Consider the following 21,988-nt stretch of genomic DNA (forward strand, 5'->3'; position numbering starts at 1 on the left):
TCCGTATTTTTTTTACGATTCTCCTGCTTTTGTTGTGTCACGTACGACGGACAGCCTCATTGATTTATTATTTGGCAAAAACTTTTCAACTTCACGACCTTGGTTAAATGTCAAGAGGAGGATGACCGGGTTTGACTGACTAGGGGGGGGGGGGGGAGACTACACAAAGTTAGAAATTCAGCTTTTCATATCTTGCCATAAATTGTATCTTTAAGAATGAATTGATATAAAAAACAATTTGCAACACCTCATTTTGATGGATAATCTTTCGGATATTTTTAAATAAATAAAGTGCAAGACAAAATCTCGGTTCTGGAGATGTTTTGAAAAGCTGGCAATGAATTCTAAACGGAAGGCATTCGATACCTTTCCTTGTGCAAAATACACCTAACTTTCTGAGAGAATTGCTCACTTAAGCGGAACGTGGAAACACCACTGCCGGCTAGGCTTTTACCAAAACAATCTTAATTCTGAGTCAATCCCATAACGAGATTTGACTTGCGTGATTTAATGGTGCAAGACTCAGAGAATAAATATCACGATCCATTTCAATAAATTCAAAGATGACCCCAAAAAGAAGTGAAATAGGAATGACAGCAAAGGTCAACAATTCAATGTTTTGCTGAAAAGTATTAACTGAGCTCTATAAAGTGATACTTTTGCCCTGATTTTGTTAAATTATTAAAGTGATACTTTTGCACTGATTTAGTTCAATTTTCGACACCACCCGATACCGAAATCCTTAATAATACAGGTCGATTTGTTAACAAGTCACAATTTTTCTTCAAATAACGATGGAAATATGACAGAAACTTTGAATCCTTCCAATATGTGCTCACAATTAATGTTCTGTACACAAATGTGTCAAGGATATAAAAACTAATAATCTCTTTTTTTTTCTTGTTTAGAATTAAAAATAATCATCACATCATTCAAACTTTGTTGCTACTTAATCCAAGACTTTTAAAACTTATACGGATGTTACAAATTAGGTTCATAACTTCATTTGTAAACAATAGGACATATTGAAATATGTTGCTTAATCCAAGACTTTTAAAACTTAGTTCGCAGTTACAAATTAGGTTTATAACTTCATTTGTAAACAATAGGAGATATTGAAATATGTTGCTAACATAAGTTTTACATAAAAAACAAAAATCTAATTTTGGTGCAAATTCCACGTCCTAATTTAATGTCGTTCCATTAACTGTCTCCCGCTTCTCGACACGGATTTGATACGAATCCACCAATCGTCACGACCGAATAAATTCCAAACCTAGAATTACAAAATGCTACAAGATTATTAGATTTCTACCACTTTATCCAATTTGTTCCATATCCTTTTTTAACATTCAGGAACAGAACGTGGACACCAAAAAAAGGCCTCCGGCAAGATTCGCTAATACAATTCTGTGAAACACAAGTCAAATGTTACCATCCTCACGTAAGAGGTACACGGCTACATTCAGAGATGGCAATTACATTTCACACTGACACACTATCCTGGGTTTTTTCCCTGCAACTTCTGTTGATTTTTTTTTTATCCGGCCCCAGTATTCTCAATATTTATAGCTGGTGATATGTGGTTTGTTTTATTTTAAATTATTTATAATTCATTCTTTTGTGTCATCTAAATATTCACCTGTGTATGATAGCTACCCCCATCTCTAAGTAGTCTAAATTAAGCCAAGGCAAAATTTCACTCACACATACATGTATAACTTGAATCTTCACTCATTTAATTGCTGTATTTGGTACTTCAATTCCTCCTCCTCCTCCACCCTCCCCCCACCACCCCGGGAGGAGTAGGTCGATATTATTGAGCTATCAATTACATCTCAACCTACTCATTCAACACCTTTTTTGTCTTCTCAAATTTTGTTGAACATATGTTTTTCTTCCCTTCTTCTCATTTTTAATTTTTCCCTGATGATAGTTGTATTTGTTGTGATTTGATATTCATTTTGTCTCTTTTTCATCTAAGTACTCACCTATGTATGATACATTCCATCTGTAAGTAGTCTAACGCCAAGGCAATTTCACACATGTATAACTTGATCCTCTCCGCGTCAAACTTCACTCCCTGTTGTATGTGGTACCTCAAGTCCCCTCCGAGGAGTAGGTCGACTACCTACCGATGACAAAATACGAGAGGGAGAGAGAGAAAGCAAAAATGAGAACGATTACAAAGATTGCAGTGAGCTGCCGAGCTAGCTACCTAGGTGTCTTGTTCACCACTTGTTACAATTTCTAAACCCACAGGGTGTTTGGGTTAATCGTCCGAAAACATGATGCGGTGGAGAAAAAATCGGCTGCGACAACTTATTCCTCTGAGGCTATGTATTATACTTTTGCTATATTTAATAGCCAGATGAAGAAGTTTAAGTATATTGTGGTACCTGGAACCTTCATCTTAAAATATATGTAAACTATTTACAAAAACTATAAAGAGACCATTTACCTTAAAAACTATCAATTTCAATAATATCTGAGCGCGACATATTTTGACCCAAAAAAAAAAAAAAAAAACTATCGGGAAGACACTCTGAAAGCTGACGCTATAAGACAAAAGAGTAATTTTAATCAGCACATTGCATCATTAAATGTCACTGGATAATAAAATGAGTCATTACTTCCAGCTCATATGACTGAGAGCCTGCCTGCAGTTAAGTTACGAAGCGTCTCACAACTGCATGAGGACGAAGGGGTCTGTTTAATCATATAAAGGTCACCAAACCACAAGTAATGTACTCAATTCTGGCTGGTTAGACCCGATGATACAAATCCATTAATTGTCTTCACAGCTGATATATTAAAAATTAATTAAAAGTAGGCTAAGCTGGATTTAATCATTTTGCAGCAATTAGTAGTGCAGGGTGGATTTAGCTTATATATGTAGATCTATAAATATATATATATATATATATATATATATATATATATATATATACATATATACATATATACATATATACATACATACATATATATATACATATATATATATATATATATATATATATATATATATATATATATATATATATATATATATATATATATATATATATATATATATATATATATATATATATATATATATATATATATAAAAGAAAGACACTTTTTGTCAAACTAAATGTGAAATCTGTACAGTTTTTTTAGACGGTCATTAAAAAGTGTTGGTAAACAAAGACTCCCTCCTTTTCTCTGCCGCCATCATTCTGTACCCCTGCAATACCCCTGTGGTACCCCTGCTGTAACCCGGTTGTTCACCTGCCATATCATTTCTACTCCCTTCACTACAGTACTGCTATAGTATACCACAAGTCACCTATTATAACTTTAATAGGAAATCAACAAAAATGGTTCTGTGTAATTATTCTGTGTAATTATTATATAGTTCAACATATATAAATATTGTATTCAGATAAGTTTGACAAGAAAAGTTTTGAAGAAGAATGTTGATAAGACAATTTTGACAAGAGAGAGAGAAGCATTTCTAAGGTCTATGATAAAGCATATTACTTGGAACAAGTCTGATGCATTTGATGTTAGAATTAAAAACAAAAGATGCCAAACAGGGATCAGGTAGATCTTTAAAAATGTTATGTAATTCTGTCTCAAGATGAATAGAGGAGGCTCTTCATCTTTACTGCATCTCCTCCTCAATACTCCGGTTGAGCAGTTCAAGGCTAAGTGCATCTTTAATTTATTCATCTCCAGAAGATGAACATTTCAAATTCATCACATGCAGTGTTTCTCCATGTAATCATAAAATTAGGCTATTTTCTAAATTAGCCTAAAGTCTCAAAATCCTTGTCGTTTCTCTCTCTCTCTCTCGCTGTACTTTACATATATTAAGGATCTCTTGCGAAGTCTTTTACGATACGTAGCCAGATGTTTTACGGATCTATACGAGAGCTTGATTGTGATAACGGTAGAATGAAATATTCATGCATCTGAATTATCCGTAGAGTCCTGAAATACTTGGTTTCGAAAATTCTCTCATCATATCATATCTCCTGCTGATGACTATAAAGAAGAATTTTCAAAAGCATCTAAGGGGTTTTCCTTGCGTAATTTGTGTTTCCTTGTGTAATTTTTTTATAAGATGATCAAGTAGCATTGGAATCTATATTTAGTGATAATTACAATGGTAATTAGCTAAATCAAATGTCAACTTTAAGCAAGAAGTGGCACTCCTGAAAACTATGGTATTAAGTTTTAACTGACTCCAAAGTTTACATCTTCTGCTGATTGTCGTTGTGAAAAATTTTAGAAGTAATTCTCAAATTGTCATATCAACATTGCCAGTCTTCTGGAAACGATTCTTAATGTGGCAGACAACATGCGACTCATTAAATGTCAAACCCCAGCATCTTTGCTTCTATATATGTTTTTTTAAACTTTTCTCTTAAGGAAATATTTCCATCAAAAAATGTTGATCAAATGTAGCTCACCTAAACAAGCTAATAACAATTTATCACCATTAGCCGCCCACTTCTAGGCTCAACACCCCCACCACTTTCTCATTCTTCCAAATCTATTGTTTTGACAGCTTACCACTGCAATTCTAATGCAAATTTCAGCTGCCGAATTCTGTTTTGGATTTCGAGATAAAAAATCAACAGTATCGCAAAGTTAAAACAATCCCTATTTTCAGGACAAAATATACAACCAGGATGTGGTTTTTAACCCATTGTTTTGGAGACACGTTGTCAAAACAAACGTTTGAAACAAAGATTTTCTTAACGATACTGTTGATCTCCTAACATATACATCCCTCCTCTTTGTGTGTGTGTGTGTATGTTTAGATTTTCAAGTTAAGTGCTAAGTTGTATCTTTTACCTCTTCAAGGGCCTAATTTTATTGCTATACTTCCTCCGATGTTGTGGTTTAAAAAGAATGAAATCTTATTGTGTCAACATTTAACATTTCTGCTGAATCAACATTATATGCATTTAGTGTCAACAGTAAATGCACATTCCGTTATAAAAACCCATTACATGTTATTTATAATTCCATGCTTCTTAGAATTTTTGCAGGGAAATTGTAAATTACTTTTGGGTCGGGAAATGCGAACCTCTTTTGAAAATGACAGTTAAAGGTTTAACTGTGTTGCCTATGGTTGTTACCATGGCGATGGCATTTGAGTGCGGATGAATGAGAGAGTGATGTGAGTTGATTTAATGTCCAAAGAACTGGATCAGATAATGATGTTGATGAGAGGCTTGTTCATCAGTGTACATTAATAGTGACGACACTAACAATATGCTATGAATGCTTTGTGTAATAAGTACATTAATAGTGATGACACTAACATTATCCTATAAATGATATGTGTGATAAGTACATTAATGGTGATGACACTAACATTATGCTATGAATGCTATGTGTGATAAGTACATTAATAGTGATGACACTAACATTATGCTAATAATGCTATGTGTAATAAGTACATTCAAAGTGACGACACTAACATTATGCTATGAAGGCTATGTGTGATAAGTACATTAATAGTGATGACACTAACATTATGAAATGAACACTATGTGTGATAAGTACATTAATAGTGATGACACTATCATTATGCTATGAATGCTATGTGTGATAAGTACATTAATAGTGACGACACTAACATTATGCTAATAATGCTATGTGTAATAAGTACATTCAAAGTGACGACACTAAAATTATGCTATGAATGCTATGTGTGATAAGCACATTAATAGTGACGACACTATCGTTATGCTGTGAATGTTATGTGTGATAAGTACATACATGGTGACGACACAAACATTATGCTATGAATGCTATGGGTAATAACAATTTATACTATGTGACAAGTAAGTGTTGTACACTTATATGGGCCCACCCATTCCAAACACAAACACAAAATTCATAAACATGTCGAGGGCGCACGGCGTTGAAAGGTTACCAGTTCATTCTAGGCATGGTAAAACAAGATTGCTAAGGTTGTGAGGAGACAGGTAAGCAAGGAGCGTAGTAAATATGATAAATTTATACTGTCTTATAAAGTATTTAAGCTTCCTTGCCTTAATTTGTCTTCTTTCTTTTTTTTTCCTTCCTCTTTTAACTTTTTTAATATTTGCTGATAATAACCAGTCTTACAGGGCTTATGTTACATACAGAAGTGAGAAGTCATACCCATTCATTGATTGATGAATGTACCATGGGTGTTGAAGCTCTTAATGGTTACTGGCAGAAAATTGCCAGTGCCTTTTTGTTCTAATACAGGGCGAATATGATCAAATCTACTGGCATTTTAGGCACTAAATAGCCAGTAAATTGCATTATGTGTAGAAAGACAGAATAAAAATTTCACCAGGTAGACTCCAATTAACTAAAGACAATAAAAATACAGTTCATCGTGGTGATCTATTAGATGTTTCTGTATAGTGGTAAATCTGCTCAGGGCCTAAAATTCACAAGTTTTGTCACATAATTACTTAAAAGAAGAAGAAAAATGTCAGTGCGTAAAATCATCTACTGGCTAAAATCAAATTGAATAATTAATATTATTTTCCTTTGCATTTCAATGTTTGACACTGGAATAATATAATCTCAGTCAGTATTGAGGGCATTTCAATTGCCCATTTAAATCATTCATGTAGTTCTTTAATCTCACTGCTTTATATCGGTCAACAGTTTCGCTCCCAAAAATGCTAGAATATTTAAACCAGCGAGCCCAGAGGGCCTTTTGATTTCTTGCAATAAAACATTTTCATGCAATTTCCTGATTGACGTAGATCACCAGTGAGGTACAGTTTGTCCCAGAACATAGAATGAGAAGGTCAGAGAGTTTCGGCTTCCTTGACCATGAAAGACACGAGTAGTTACCCTTTTGCAACACTTTAGACGGCCTCAGTGACAGGTTACCATACCGGTCAATGACCATCATTCTAACTCTAGCTACTGTATCACCCCAAAGTGTCTTTTCAAATCTACTTTTTCTGGTTCCCATAGAAACAACCTTTAATGTTCACCTGTTTTCTAATGTCTCAGAGTATCTGCAAACCCAATAAGTGTCCTACATTTGTTTTGCTTTGGGAGGTTTTTGGATGGGTTTTAATCATTCCAGCCTAGGTAAAAAATTGTTCCTGTCTTAGGACCTTTACATTTAATTTATAGACTGCGAGCTCTGTGTTGAATCCCACACTCGAGGTCCGATTTGTATTTTAAACGCAGATCAGATCCCAAAGATTTCAACCCTGCAATAGACTAGGATGGAGGGAGGGCGGTCATACCACCTCATTCAAGCTTGAAATTTGCAAACGCAACTCGGAGACGACTCAGGATCACCTGTGGTGACCTTTGACTTTTGCCTGCATACTTTGTTACGCACATATTTTCACACCGTATTTGTAGTGTATTTACAGCAGTGCTGCACAACACACGGCTTTATGGTTTCGCGTCTTTTCTGCTGGTGAACAAAACCTCAATTTTCCTATTCGGTGATCTTAAGCAGAGGGTCTGATGCTGAACATAAGGTCTGATATAAACGTGCTGAGGTTTCGTAGAAAAGAGAGGAAAGTAGGGAAAAGGAGGATGGCATGGAGAGAAATAATGGGATAGGAAAGGGAAGGGAATTAAGAAAGACCAAGAGAAGGCGAGAGGGAAGGGGAGGAGGAAGAGGATGGCAGTTTATCTCGTTTTGATTCCGACAACTGAATGCAGGCCGGGTCTGCTCTGTAATATAAACAAGACTTCAGCTAATCGGGCTCTGCCTCACCAAGTTCAGCCAGGTCAGATTTCCCATAATTTGTCATAAAATGTTAAAAACAAGAAAAAAATATTCCAGATAAAGCTGAACATTGTCACAATCTGAATTTCATTTTGTGAATAAGCCAAGAAGTGTGGGAGTCTATAATTAGTTTGATAGAATATATAAATATTGCTGTGAGTAATACCAGAAAATTGGATTGAAATTGTACCCATTTTTTCCCCACCAGTTGGCAATCAAACACAAAGAGCTGCAGTGTTTCTATTTTACAAATGTTTTAATCTTTTTCTTCCTAAATATAAATATAAATATTTCAGTTCCTCTTGTCATATTAACTATTAAACAGATAAAGGGGATCATTTTTTTTGGGGGGGGGGAAGGTTTCTTGAAGTTATGCCTGGCAGCTACTTCTACTTTGACAACCCCTCTTGCAATCATTACAAAAATGCCAGAAACTTACTCCTCTTTACTATCAAAACAGCTCTCAAACTATACCAAAAGCAAACCTAAAGGTGACATTTTTATTCGCAAGTTAATTTGTTCCGTATCCTTGAAACATTATCTAACCGGGTAAACATATCCACTCCTTGAGTCTACTAAACTATACAGTGAACTTCACAAGTTCCAAAAAGAGAAAAATACATATATTTTGGCAAAGAAATGTATTAATTCTTTCTCCTCTATGACGGTCTCATCTGAACGCATTTTCCATCAGGAAATTGCTTGGAGCTCACAAATCTAACCAACACTGAAAGAACTGATAGGGGATATCATCTGCTAAAACAAACACTTTAATAATTTTTGACTTCATCAAAAGTTAATGACTGCATGCCTCATCCCGGGCATTGAACCACAGGTGTGAAAGTCGCTGATAGGAAAGATATGATTGGGGGGGGAGGAAAAGTCAATCCGTATACAAGAAAGTACACTGCGAAGACAACAAGAAATGATAACAGTGACCATGAAAAACACTATTAAAGCCAACAGCCACAAGGAACTTCACTTCAAATTTCTTTTAAGCCGGATATACCAAGACAAGCTGTGATATACACAATTTGGCATTAATAACGCATAGGCTGGAAGACAACTTTTGGGTTTTTCACAGGGTTAATTTGTTTTGGAAGGAATCTTTCGTCATACTCTGCGAGGAAGAAAGTTCGGTTCTTGACCTGGATGGTACCAATGTCAAGGTCCGTCTGGTTTCGGGGCAATTAATCAAAGGTACGATGTGATCTCAAATGACTCCAGATGAGTTTTTTGTTGTTTTAGACTTCTTCGCATGGATTGAGAGGGCTGACAACTAATCACACATGATGAAAGGAAAAGAAAAGCTAGGTGGGCAGAGAGGCATGGGGCGCGGGGGGTGGGGCGGAGGACGGGGAATGTACAGGTAAGTAATAAAAGGATCTGTTTCACCATTTCCCTAACCCTCCACCTCCCCTCCAAAGGCAACATGATCAAGAGTATACCCTAACACAACGCATATTAGGCACTTAAGATGGTCTGTCTAGAGCATGTTCCACAGGAATCATTGAACCACAAAAATGGATCACTTCTGAATAACAAAACATCCCATTCTATCACATAAGCATCGGGTAGATTTCAAATGGCTTGATACAGATATGTTCGCAATGTGTTTATTTCATTAAATATTCGTAATTAATAGCGTGCAGCTTACATTTCTATCATACTTAATGAGATCTGTGTACAAGGGAGAGTTGCTTCCTACATAACATTGCTGATCGAGGTTTGTAATCAAGTCGATTAATACACGTAATCGCAAGATCTTAATCATTGATTATGTAAACATGCCCATAAACATGTCCTCTTCATCCTGTAAGGGAAACCAAAGATTAACAAAGAATGGATGTTTTCTCCATCCCACTACGTGATCAGGGTTTGCAATCGAGTCGATTAGTACACGTAATGGACAGGATCGTATTAATCCATAACTATGCAGACATACCATAAACATGTCCTCCTCATCCTGGAAGGTAAACCAAAGATTAACCAAGAACGGATGTTCCAGCTGCTGTAGGATCTCTTGTTCTCTCAGGACGTTCCTCACCGCGTCTTTCTTGATGCACATCGACTTGTTCATGTATTTCATGGCAAACATCTTCTTCGTGTCTCGTTTCTGGACGATACAGACCTGCAGAGAACGATCAAAAGAAATGTAACTTTACAAAACTGCCTGCAGGATAAAGAGAGGCACACGGGGGGGCAGAATAGATGAGTCCCATTTTTACACCTGCTCGTTTACCCACCTCTGCTCCCTTCCTCCCTCCCTCCTCCTAACCCCTCTCTCCTACCCCCTCCCTCCCTTCCTCAAAGACTAATTATATACATAAAACAAAGGGTACTAACTTTTTAATGATGCAAAAGTTATCAAACCAAAGTAGCCAACCCCTCCATCCAGCGAGGGAAGATGGAAGAGAAGGAAAGGCAAAGAGAGAGAAGGAGAAATAGGAAGAAGACAAGAGGGGGAGGGGGGAGGGGAGAGAGGGCTTGAAAGGGGAAGAAAGTACTCAACTGAAGAAAGAAAGGGGATAGAACATCACAATCTTAATTACTCACACAAGGACGACAATGAGAATCGTATTAATTAAGTCAAAACGGTGTCAAAACGACAAGTTGCAGCAGGGCCAGCAAAAGACTCGCTCGATAAGCTACGATGATGAATCGATATCAAACGATAAGGGGATTACCTCTGCAGAGCTGCAGTTTCTACTGTGTAATACTAAAGAGCACAAGCGGCTGTCCTATACCACATCCTAACACATTCTTTGTACATGGTACCTACAGTAGGCTTATGGCATACTTCCTAAATTTAGTGCACACTGTAAACTGGGTTAAGCCAGAGTTAAGTCTTAATTTCCTTCCAGCACAGTTACATAATCTGTAAGCACTGTATTAATTCTGCATAATGCAATAAAGATATTAGCATAAAATAAGAGAAACTTCACCAAATAACTGGGAAAGTGAATGAACACTTTTTGGCACGTAAACAATTTGGTAAATGTCGCAGTTTAGCAAACACAGGAGTACTACCATGAAGCCTCTAAATTTGAAAAGGTTACCAGAATAATTTATGATGTCCGACTAAATTAGCTCCCCGAGGTGCCATCACCACGAATATCCCAGGCATTTGACGAGCAAATTTGTGGACTAGAATAAAGTAAGGTGATTTCTAAGGTTAGAAAATATCAATTCGAGATGATTTTTATCGATCCATGAAAAAAAGACCTCTGGAAATTACGTTAAAACAGAGTATTTTTACCTCTAAACATTACGTCCGAGCATGAAATGTATGTGTAAGCAAAAAGGGGCGTATGTACTCATCCAGCACCCTCACACAAGTTTTAAATATTTCCAGACCGAGATGTTACATCAATTGGTTACCTCAGCTGCAGTTTGATAAATTGTTACACAACATTTGTCATAACCCCAGTCGGAATCAATTTACAACATTTCTCTGTGAATCTTACGCCTTCCGAAACACATCAAAGAGACGGACGCACACTGTGGATTCACAGAATAACCCAAATTCTCTCGCTCTCTCTCTCTCTATTTCTCTTTTCTTTCTCCTTCAATCTCCATCTCGTCCTCTCTCTCTCTCTCTCTTTATTTAATCATTCCTTTTCGAATCCCCCCGGAAAAGAAGGAAGAGTTCCAACCTTGTGACAAAATTCCCCCGTCTTCGTCGATAACCGGTTGACGGCTTGGCTGGGAATCCGTAATGAAATTACACACAAAAAACCACCGGACAATTACTGGCAACTGTTGGAATGAACTTCAAATAAGAACTAAACACAGACCCTGTGACAATGACAATGTTAATTAGGGCAATATGTGGGTCTCGGGGGGGGGGGGAAGAAAAAACTGGGAAATGAAAAAAAAAATCCTGGGAGTTTAGCATTTCTAAAGTTGTTTCAGTTCTATCCTGAGGATGAAAGGTTTGAAAGATGTACTGCAATGTTCACAAGGTTTATTTGTAGTCTCCCATTTACAAGATTTACATGCACAAAGTCAGAAATTAATATTTATCCAGGGAAGAAGATTTGTCAAATTTTTGCTCGTTATTTCCACGATGGGATTTCACATGACCTGCAGGGTGTATCACTTTGACCTGACCTAAAATATCAGCCGGCGCTGAAAAATCGCACGCATCGCAGTTTGCTGAAGGCAAATTTGCCGGCGTGAAATTCAGTAAATATTTTCGACGGTACAAGCTATGAGGATACACTGAAACGTTCAGTATAATTTCAATCATTTGAAAGTTTTTCTTATTTTTCACTGGCTTCTCTCTATCCTAGCCCTCGTCCAACCCCCCCCCCCCATCCCATTTGTTGTGTCCTTTTGCATTGCTGCTGTTTTATTACTTGTTGTTGGTAGTTTCTATGAAGTTTTATGATAAAACACATGAGACAAATTTAAAGGGGTGGCCTTAGGCACAAAATTAATTTTGAATATTTGCAGACTGTTAAAACAAAAATACTGCTATTATAGTCTAGGTGGTCCTTTCTATATCACTGTTAATTTTTGAAAAAAATGACCTATTTTAAACATCTGAGGCTCAATATATAAAGTGGCTGAATTACTTAGTCTGACACAAAAAATAGTTCCTCAAATGCAATGTAGAAATCAATGGGAAAACATAAGACTTTCTATGGCCTCAATTGGCATACTTACAATGTGCAAATTTACAAAGAGAAATTTGTCAATTAAAGCACAAAATGAGGTTGAACATCTTCATCCAAGGATGCTATCGTTTACGAGAAGTCATTAAAATTCATATAAAGGTTGGATTAACATCGACATTTAGGCTTGAACTGGGGCACCTAGCTAACATCATCAATTTAAAAGAGCAAATGTGAATATTTTGAAAACCAGAATAACTATGGCAACATTACTCATATTTCTCCCCATGCATGCATAACATATGAAAACCTAAAACTCTGCTTAAATTCATGCTCTAACTGAATGCGCTAGAGGCAGTCAAGTTAGGAGTAGCTGTTGTTTACAGGAGTTTAGGTGTTACATATAATCTTATAAACCCACTGCATTGTCCAAGTTGGATATTTATGTACACATTAATAAACATATTACCGTATCTAGAGCTAGAATCATGATATTATTTCAACTTCTACTGTAAGTCTGAGAAAGGTTTTGTGTGTACGCTGCCTCGTTTATACTTTATCGTGGTGATTATGACCATTAAAGTTGATCTCGTAGGTCCCAATCAATAAAATCTTGACAGCCACACACCAACCCTTCCCCACCCCATCCCCTCTCCCTCCTCTTGTGCCCAAAACAAAAAGGTTGCTTGTATGGGTCGTTATGAACTACAGTACTTACCTGTCTCCAATAAATTTAACTTATGCACCTCACCATCTACCTAACGAACAAAGCTTGATACCACTTTATCACTGCACCGCCTAGATGACCCAATTCCAGGTCGGCACCCTGCCACCCTTCGTCTTCCTTCTACCATTTGGATCGAAGTTAGTTTAACACCGACAATTTTCCCAAACACATATTTCCAACTGTTCATGTATCTTTTCGGTTCGATCTTCATTCTGGTGAACTCTTTTGTACCTAATAACACGCCATTTACATCAAACCCATATTGAATTTTCACAGCAAATATTGACACAGTTGGAATGCACTTAAAACACATAACAGCAGCATCTAATAAAGAACTACTCTGTTTTCGTGTTCGTGATACTGGTGGTTACGAGTCTCCAACCACGATCCTTTAGAGCAGGTTTCCATGTTTGAATATATATACCCTGACCACTTCAGTAAACTTTAATACAGCGTGTTTATTAAATCGAATCACGCTATTAAAGTTACCAGCAGCCTAACATCTCTCTCGCCGAATTAACGAACCTGAAATTAACGGTTGCATTCACTGTAATACCTACATCCTGGCAAATGTTTCACATTTGTATCTTGGGATCGAAAGATCCTTTAAGAACTTGAAAGTCGGTTGCATCCATGAAAACTGGGTCAATCTCTGGATGAAGTCACTTGCATGCAATCCCATTGGTTGCCTGTGCAACATTATTATCACGAACATCTTCCTTCAAATTCGTTCTGAGCTGCTGTTATCACTCTACCAATCATCAAGGCAAAGACAAAAATAAAATAAACTGACAATAAAAAAATAAAATAAAAAAAGACTTCACTAAGAAATAAAATGAAGGAAAAAAATCTGTCCTTGAGGGAATTGCCAATCTCTTTGCAATATCTTTAAACTATACTAGTGCCCGAAGATCTTCAAGCGATATCGCAACAGTCTGAGTAAATGTAGATCAAGCCAGTTCTATATTAGAAATTAGCTGCCTGAAGGAATTAAAAGGAGCTCAATGGTTTTGATTTTTGGTTAAATATTTAAATATACTATTCTGATACCACAGCATCGAACCCATAACAAAGCAGTTCATTAGCTTGACCTCTTACAATTCACTTCAAAATTCAAATCGTGGTGAGATTTTTGCTAATTTCCAAATCCGTTTTTGCACGTGACATGACAAAGAACGAGGACGTGAATTCTTTTGAATGAAAAAAACTCTTCACACGCATTAAATTCAATGATTTTTGGAAAAAAAAGGATACTAACGAGAGAGTCATAGATCGATTACAATGTTGTTTTGAGCAAGTACGCAGTAAATTTTTGGCAATAACTTTGCCGAACTTGTTGGTCTGATGCTAGAGGATACTTTAATAGAATCCCCCAAAAACCACTTTCCTGTTTTGGGAATTTATTAACCACTTACATGCAAATATATATGGAGATAAAACATTTGAGGACACGAAATGAAGTAAACAACTTTGGCTAAAAAAGTCAATCCAAAATAAACTTATAGAAAACGGGATACTTAGCTCAAAAACGATGTAGAAGGTTGGTAGCCTAGTAGAAGATAAGAATAACAATTCCCCCGTGTCAAAAACTAACGTTATCGATACGATCAAAATTGGACCAATTCTGCGCGACTTTCCTCCATGCAAATGGTCAAAAGAGGAAGGAGGAGTCGGGGCCTGGATGGATGGTAGCCACACCCCCTGCTTAAAGACTGACCAATTTGAGCTATAGAGGATTTATAGTGCATATATGTATATGAGGTAAGTAAGTGTGTGTGATAAATTATGTCTTTTCAAAAAGAAAATGGCTTAATATAAAACTCTTTGCATTTTTTTAGACATGAAAAATTACAAGGTGCCTGAAATGTTGACAATACGGCACCTATATTATTGGTCATTGAAAACAAAGATATTAGGTATGTGAATATCACACTGAAACCAAGAAATATATATGCGTCTTTTAGGGGCGCGTAGGTTAAGGGGACAGCTAAGAGAGGAGTGAACTAAATACAGTATTTTCAACAAACTTGCAGGTAGATGTGTTTGCCAGCTTGCCAGAAAAACCAACCAGGGTTTCGTCTCCGACTATAAACATCAATACTCATGGTTTTGGGAATAAAGGGAGGGGGGGGGGGAAGTAATTTGGTGGAAACGAATATGTTTAATTTCATGCAACCTACGGAACCTGAAGTCTGTATACTGGATCTTTAATTTTGCTTCAAGAAATGTTAAGCTATGTATTTGTTATAATCTTTCATTATATCTATAAATTTCAAAATAAATATTACCAACTAAAAAAATGATTTTCTAATTGCTTATAAGACTTCCAGGCAAATAGCAGCATGCTGTCTATCGAACACTAACCTTCAGTGGATATTTATCACGACTGCTTCCGACTATCCAAAGATTTTCTATATCAAATCATGAAATATCTTTAATTTGGCCACCGGGTCCAACAAGACGATACAACCCAATCCTAACTTTTTGAATTCAGAAGTTGGAAAGCAGCATTTTCCAAACTCAAGAAATATCTGGTCTATTTTTTGACACATTACAATGCATATCGAGCGAAATTTACTTTTCACTTTGTAATCGACTGCTCTCAATTAAAGTTTCACTTAATTAAACTAAAATTTGCTACCAGGAACTTCTCGTCATATCAATGAAAGCCACAGAGCAAGTTACACACTTTCAAGAGCTACTTCTGTGATTTGGACTACTCAGTGATCAATGTCTGCTTGGACAAAAGTTCAAATCAGAGCTATATATACGTAAAATGAGGCTAGCTGGTCGTGGATGTAATTGGCCAAACTTCCTTGTATCAGTGCATATATACAATAACTATTAACTATTGAGCCACCAAGATACGGTTTCATGACTTACAATAGTTCCTGGTTTTACTAGCGTAAATAGCATTTATACTATATAGTTTACAAAAAGCATTTAATTTTTATATGTGTCTCATATTCAGCCCCCAAACTCCCTTCCTTATAAGAAAGGATACTTATCGGGCTGTAATAGGCTGTTGAAACGCTTAGAAATCCAATAGGATGTAAAAAAGGTAATAATCCAATGTAATCCGGGCAGTTTTCGAAAGATTTGAATCCACTACGAAACGCATGAGTAAACACTTTGGATGGTAGAATGAGAAGGAAGGGCATTGACCGGATAGGACCGGTCACTGAGGGTGCACAGTGTTAAAAGATCACCAGGGCATACTAGACACAGTAGAATGAGGTGCTAATGTTGTGGGGAGACAGGTAAGCGGGGAACGAAGTAAATATAGCATTTATACTAGTTTTAAAAAGCGTTTAATTTTTATATGTTTCTCATATTCGGTACATATATGCCTGATCTGTTTGAATTCCATACACACTATCTCAATTCATGTTCAAGCCAAATTTGACTGATTATACCATAGGTATAAGAGGCAATTGAAGTGCCTACTAAGGGCCCTCCAAGGTTAAAACTTGGGGCCCCCATGAACACTTCCATGCAAGATGTACCACGCAGCTATCTAGTATTGGGTTAATTGTGTCTGCAAAAGTTACTAAGATGGGGTGGAGGGGGGAGGAAGATAATCGTATGGTGCCTTAGGTCCCTTGAGGATGAACAACTGTTATTGTTTGAAGCAAGCAAATGACATCCAATCTATCGAATCATACATGTTTCATGAACATGAATTTTTCAACTTAAAGAGCTATGGTAGGGGAGGGGGGGGGAACAATCAAGTTTCTATTAAAACTTTCTAATAAAGATATGCAATATTAGCAAGTAGTTAATTGTGTAATTAGTCCACTAACCGAATATAAAAAAGCTTAATGTACCACAAATTTAAACATTTCACTTTCAAAATAGGGATCTAACAAAGCCATTTGGTTTATTGAGTATAGCTTGAATACAGTTTATTATTATACAAATATACATACATGTCTCCCCACTGTGATTGCACTTCCCTATCCTACTGGTATTATGGCCCAGAGGGGGGGGGGGGGGATATTGGGTTAGCTACAGTACTTCCTAGTAGGAATTAGATACCAATAGGCAATCTTGAGGGCATCTGACAGGTTATAGAGGGAATACTACTGCTCAGTTATAGACTTTGATTTAGCTTGTGTGGAGGTATATATTATTAAAGCTCCTGTTTTAGTTAATTCAACAATTTTATATACCAAACCCAAATGTGTTTTAGCTTAAAATAAGCTTGTAAATGAAGCCAACTACTATAACCCCTTGCATTATTACAATCTCAAGCCAATCTCAATAAATGGGGGATGAATGAACTTGATTTTGATTCCTCAACAAGTTTGTCACCCAGCAACAGAATTCATACATTGCCAAAGTCACGGTAATTTTGTCATCTTCTCAAAACTTCATAAAATCAGAAGAATTTTAGAGGAAATAATTTGTGATTGGTAAAAATTATATTCAAATTTGAGAAACTTTTGGTATGTATCACCATACTGTATCATGATACTGTATCATGTATGTATACATGCATACATGTACAAGCACAGAGTTTCTACCTGCATATGCTATAGTTTACAGGTTATACTGTCTAATAGTTTGTCTACACAGGCCTAGAAATTCTGGCTATATTTTGGCAATATGCCAATGGATTTCACTGTTTTGCCTGTATGTAGAGAGAAATAAAAAATCTTGCATTTTATGCCAGTGTTAATGTAATGTTGCTGTTGTATATATTAAGTCAAGGAATATGCAATTGGGAATTTGATTTGATATATTCAGTAGATTTCAGCATTCTTCAGCATGTACACTGCTAGAATTTCTAATTTTCTAAAACTCTAAGCCTGCATATGTGCATATATACTTTCATATCTAGGCATCTCTATTGCAGCCTTTCAATGCCAGCCAAGATGTATGATTGAAGTCAAAAATTCAACACTTTCTACAGGACAACTGAACCATCGGGGAGATGAGATTTCCAAACAAATTTCAAAAAATGTGGGAGGATATCGATGATGAACATCATCCATCATGAGATATCAAAGGTCATATGCGGCCACTGAAACCGTTATGAAATCCAGACATTGAAAGGCGAATGCATAACCTACATATTTAAGAACCAAGCGACCAACAATTATTGGGCTACCACACAGATTATATATACTTTATAAAATATCAGAGTTTATCCAATATTAATTATCTTGAGCAGGATGATGACTATGGCTAACAGTTCCCCACGTGATAATAATGTGCCATGTTTCGTACAAATCTCCCCCTTCCCCAAATAACCAAAAAGAGTAAACGAAATATCCATGCACATGAATCTCTGTGGACTTTCTGTGAATCCATCTTTTTTTGTCACATTGATTTCATATCAGCATTCCATAGGTATATCAAGCCATAAATATGTATAGCAATGAAATTTCTGGCCTGGAATGTCATAATTAATGGATTTCTCACCCTGCTTACGAAACATCGCCACCATTTCCGATGACAATTAAGCAGGTACCAACTTCCTCTCCCTCTTTCCTTTTTCCATCTCTCATTATATCCCTCCTTCCCCCTCACCATCCCTCATCCCCCCTCACCATCCCCCATCCCAAAGACATTTTTTTCTCGAAAATATATCTCTAGATGGATCAATTTAATGGAAATTCACCACAACCTCTTACCCTACATAATTATCTTCTGACCTGATTTCTTATAACTAAATTCTTCTTTTTGTTTTAATGAAATTTCACTTTCTTTTCTTCAGAAACAGCATCGCTCTGTCTCTGCATGCATCTCTTTTTCTCTCCCTTTTTGTCTTTCTCTTTCATTCTCTCTGTCTCTCTTTCCGATAAATTACACAACACAATGAATTATGATGCAGACACACTCTTATCCATCTCTGCAGTATTAAAATGCGGCGATCAAATTTACATTATTTTTGGGAGCACCTTACGGAATGTCAAAGGTTACTAACAATTATTCCTTTTCATACTGATTCTCCGTTTCAAGGATATCATGAAAAGGCTCTCCTTATCCTAACTTGAAATCTATCGCCTCCAAATTGTTTTCATGTACATGTTAATTTCCCAAAACCATATATTCCTTCTTTCTTTGTAATACACACGTAGTGTCTATTAAGTGTGAATGACGAGAATTTTCGCAGAGCTACACAAAACGCTACCTGAGTGCAGATCTCTGTGTACATGAAATGAAACAAACCGAGATCATCAATTCTCAATAGACAAATGGTCGCTTTTGCTATACTTTCCCACTAAAAATTCACTTGGCTTTTGCAATTTTACATACTATTCGTCTTGATGTTTGCTTTGAAAGGTGACATTCTGTGCTCGATCATGGCTGAGGTATTAAACATCTGGAAAATATATTGTGAGTCTCTCGCGCACAAGGTAATTTCATACTCATGAGCGTGTGTATTGATATGAATATCGGGGAGGAGAGGGGGACCTGTTGGGGGGGGGAAGAAAGGGAGAAGTGTCATGTCAGAGGTGTCATGTCAAACTACATTACCACCTGTCTTAACACTACCGCAAATCAGCAAAAGGTTACCTGAGTCGTTAAGAGGGATATTCAGGTTGCAGACGATGATGTGATACTTATTTCAGAAAAGGAAGTACTCCACACTACTAGGAACTGATAAAACCCCGATCTAAATATATTGTGTCCCTAACACAAATTATGGTAAAAATAGTAAAACCCTTTTTTTGGTTGGCTCAACTCTGTATTCTGCCAGGAATGTATAACAGTATAGGTGGTCGGTGATATCAAAACAGTAAATGTTTTTCAAAAACTATACTTTTACCACAGTGTGCTCATGGTACTCTTTGGAATGGTTTTGTTTGTTAAGTGTCTCTGTATTTAACATTTCATCAAAATGCAAGTTTTTCTTCTTTTTTTGGGGGTAGAAAAACATTAAATACCTCATCTATGAATAAATGAGTTAAAATATTATCAAGAAAAAGAAGAAAAAAAAAGAATTTTCAGCTGAATTATCACAATGAGATGTATATTCCTCTGAACATTGTTGCCAGATTCATTCACAAGACACCACCAAATTTGAAAACGTCCGTGCTTTCGCCATACATACTGCTGTGAGGAAACGGTTCTGACCTCCGAGACCGTGGAAAATTTATAACATTTATAAACATTTTTTCACCAATCAACTTTAGCCACCAGAAGATCTCTTTAAGTTAGCTTTTCAAGAAAAACATTACGTCAGTGCCGTTCTAAGCTGTGAAAAAAATTCTCGTCAAGAAAAAAGTTCGGAACGATTAGTTTTGATGGATTTAGATTATATATGGAATGGCCTTGTGTTTACATAATCCCTCTTACCCCGACATGGACAATTAGACGGATAAATTCACAAGTTCCTTTCGGCTTCGTGGACGTGACGTCTGTGCAAAATTAAACCTACTACATGCTTGCACATGTACTGGGCGGTCAGTCATGCCCTCTGGGTCTTAGCCTGTTGATTTTTACCATCTCCCATAAGAATTAATGATTTATTGATATGGGGTTTAATCAACTGCGCATGAGGGTCACCTTCGTAATTAAACCTGTTTCTCTCAATGCAAGGCAGTGGCCGAATACCTCACGCTATTCGATCGCGCCGTCGGGTCTTGAAGGAAATACGTGTACGGTTGAGAAGGAAAAGACGGCTAATTTAGAAGATGTTACGATCACCGAGGTATAAAAGAGAAAGTTATTACCCTTGTCAAATTTATAAGACAAATCGATTGCTTGTTTAGTAGCAGTACTAGCTCCAACAACCTATACCAGTAACTGCTACAGATACAGCAAATTTTCCACGAGAAAATCGACTGATAAATTGGCCAGCTGCAATCCGTTGAAAGCGGATGAAAGTGTATCCACTAATTTTTTAGTAATTACCTAAAAAAAAAATCTATACCTTTAATCTGGCCAACTGTGATAATATAATTTATATTGTTTTTCATTTAATAAAGCAAAGTTTTGTAGGATTAAAAACAGAATACCACAAAGCTACAGAGACTTGACTCGGATAGCTTCGGCAAAGCATCAAGAAGAATCAAAGAGAAACAGAGCTGGGCCCCTGTTCAAGAATATCCCTAGAAGTATATCCTCCTATTGCTGCCAGCAAAACAACCAAAACAGATTAATTCAGACACCGGGCTAGGGTACTTGACCTTCACGGCAAAAATATGAAGAGCTCTCCATCAGCAATTGTATGTGTATAACAGGAAAAGGTCAAATCCCTATCAGTGTCCATTAAACCAGCATTAAAAAGACAAAACAATTCCAGAAGTTAGCAGAAAATAATTAAAATACCGTATAATGGTCTGAGTGATTTTGAGGGGATCAAAGGGGGAGCTCTCCGGCCGACCCGCAAAAGTCATTATAGTATTAAGAGGAATTGAAAGCGGTCAAAAAAATTGTACTATATAGAAAATATAAAAAGTGAAACGATAAATATGTGAAACGTGACTGCACAGTTTCTTTGAAACTGAGAACAAACATGTAAATTATAGTAATTCCTCTCAAAGATGAAAGCTGAAACAAGTGGACTATGAAGTGAAGGTTTCATCTGTGATGGAGTTTCTTGATAGTCTCCGATGATCATACCTATTTTATTTTACTTTCAATTCCTCTTATAGTCATCTGAGGGAACAAGGGTAATAAAACACTGCTATTTTTCTATGAATATACATACTGTATATATGCACAGTGTTAAACAAGTAAGCAGTTCATTCTAGGCACAGTGAAACAAGAGTGCTAAGGTTGTGAGGAGACAGGTAAGCGAGGAACAAATTTTCATATATATATATATATATATATATATATATATATATATGTATAGATAGATATAGCAATAAACCACTTGCTTTTTATTGATCCTTATTCAGTAAAACAAAACAACTT

The 21,988-nt window shown here is 36.4% G+C and overlaps 1 protein-coding gene across 3 annotated transcripts in view; it reads right to left on the reverse strand.

Moving 5' to 3' along the window:
* The window catches only part of LOC139967360 (serine/threonine-protein kinase 32B-like), a 121,961-nt gene that overhangs the window by 49,058 nt on the left and 50,915 nt on the right, over positions 1 to 21,988 (reverse strand). For all 3 annotated transcript variants that reach the window (XM_071971067.1, XM_071971068.1, XM_071971069.1), the window contains exons 4-5: positions 9,714 to 9,899; positions 1,992 to 2,131 (exon numbers count right to left, since the gene is read on the reverse strand). In XM_071971067.1, the coding sequence (XP_071827168.1) occupies positions 1,992 to 2,131; positions 9,714 to 9,899 (326 nt within the window). The remainder of the gene's footprint in view (positions 1 to 1,991; positions 2,132 to 9,713; positions 9,900 to 21,988) is intronic.

Source organism: Apostichopus japonicus, chromosome 5 (assembly GCF_037975245.1).
Source record: "Apostichopus japonicus isolate 1M-3 chromosome 5, ASM3797524v1, whole genome shotgun sequence".
Taxonomy (NCBI): Eukaryota; Metazoa; Echinodermata; class Holothuroidea; order Aspidochirotida; family Stichopodidae; genus Apostichopus; species Apostichopus japonicus.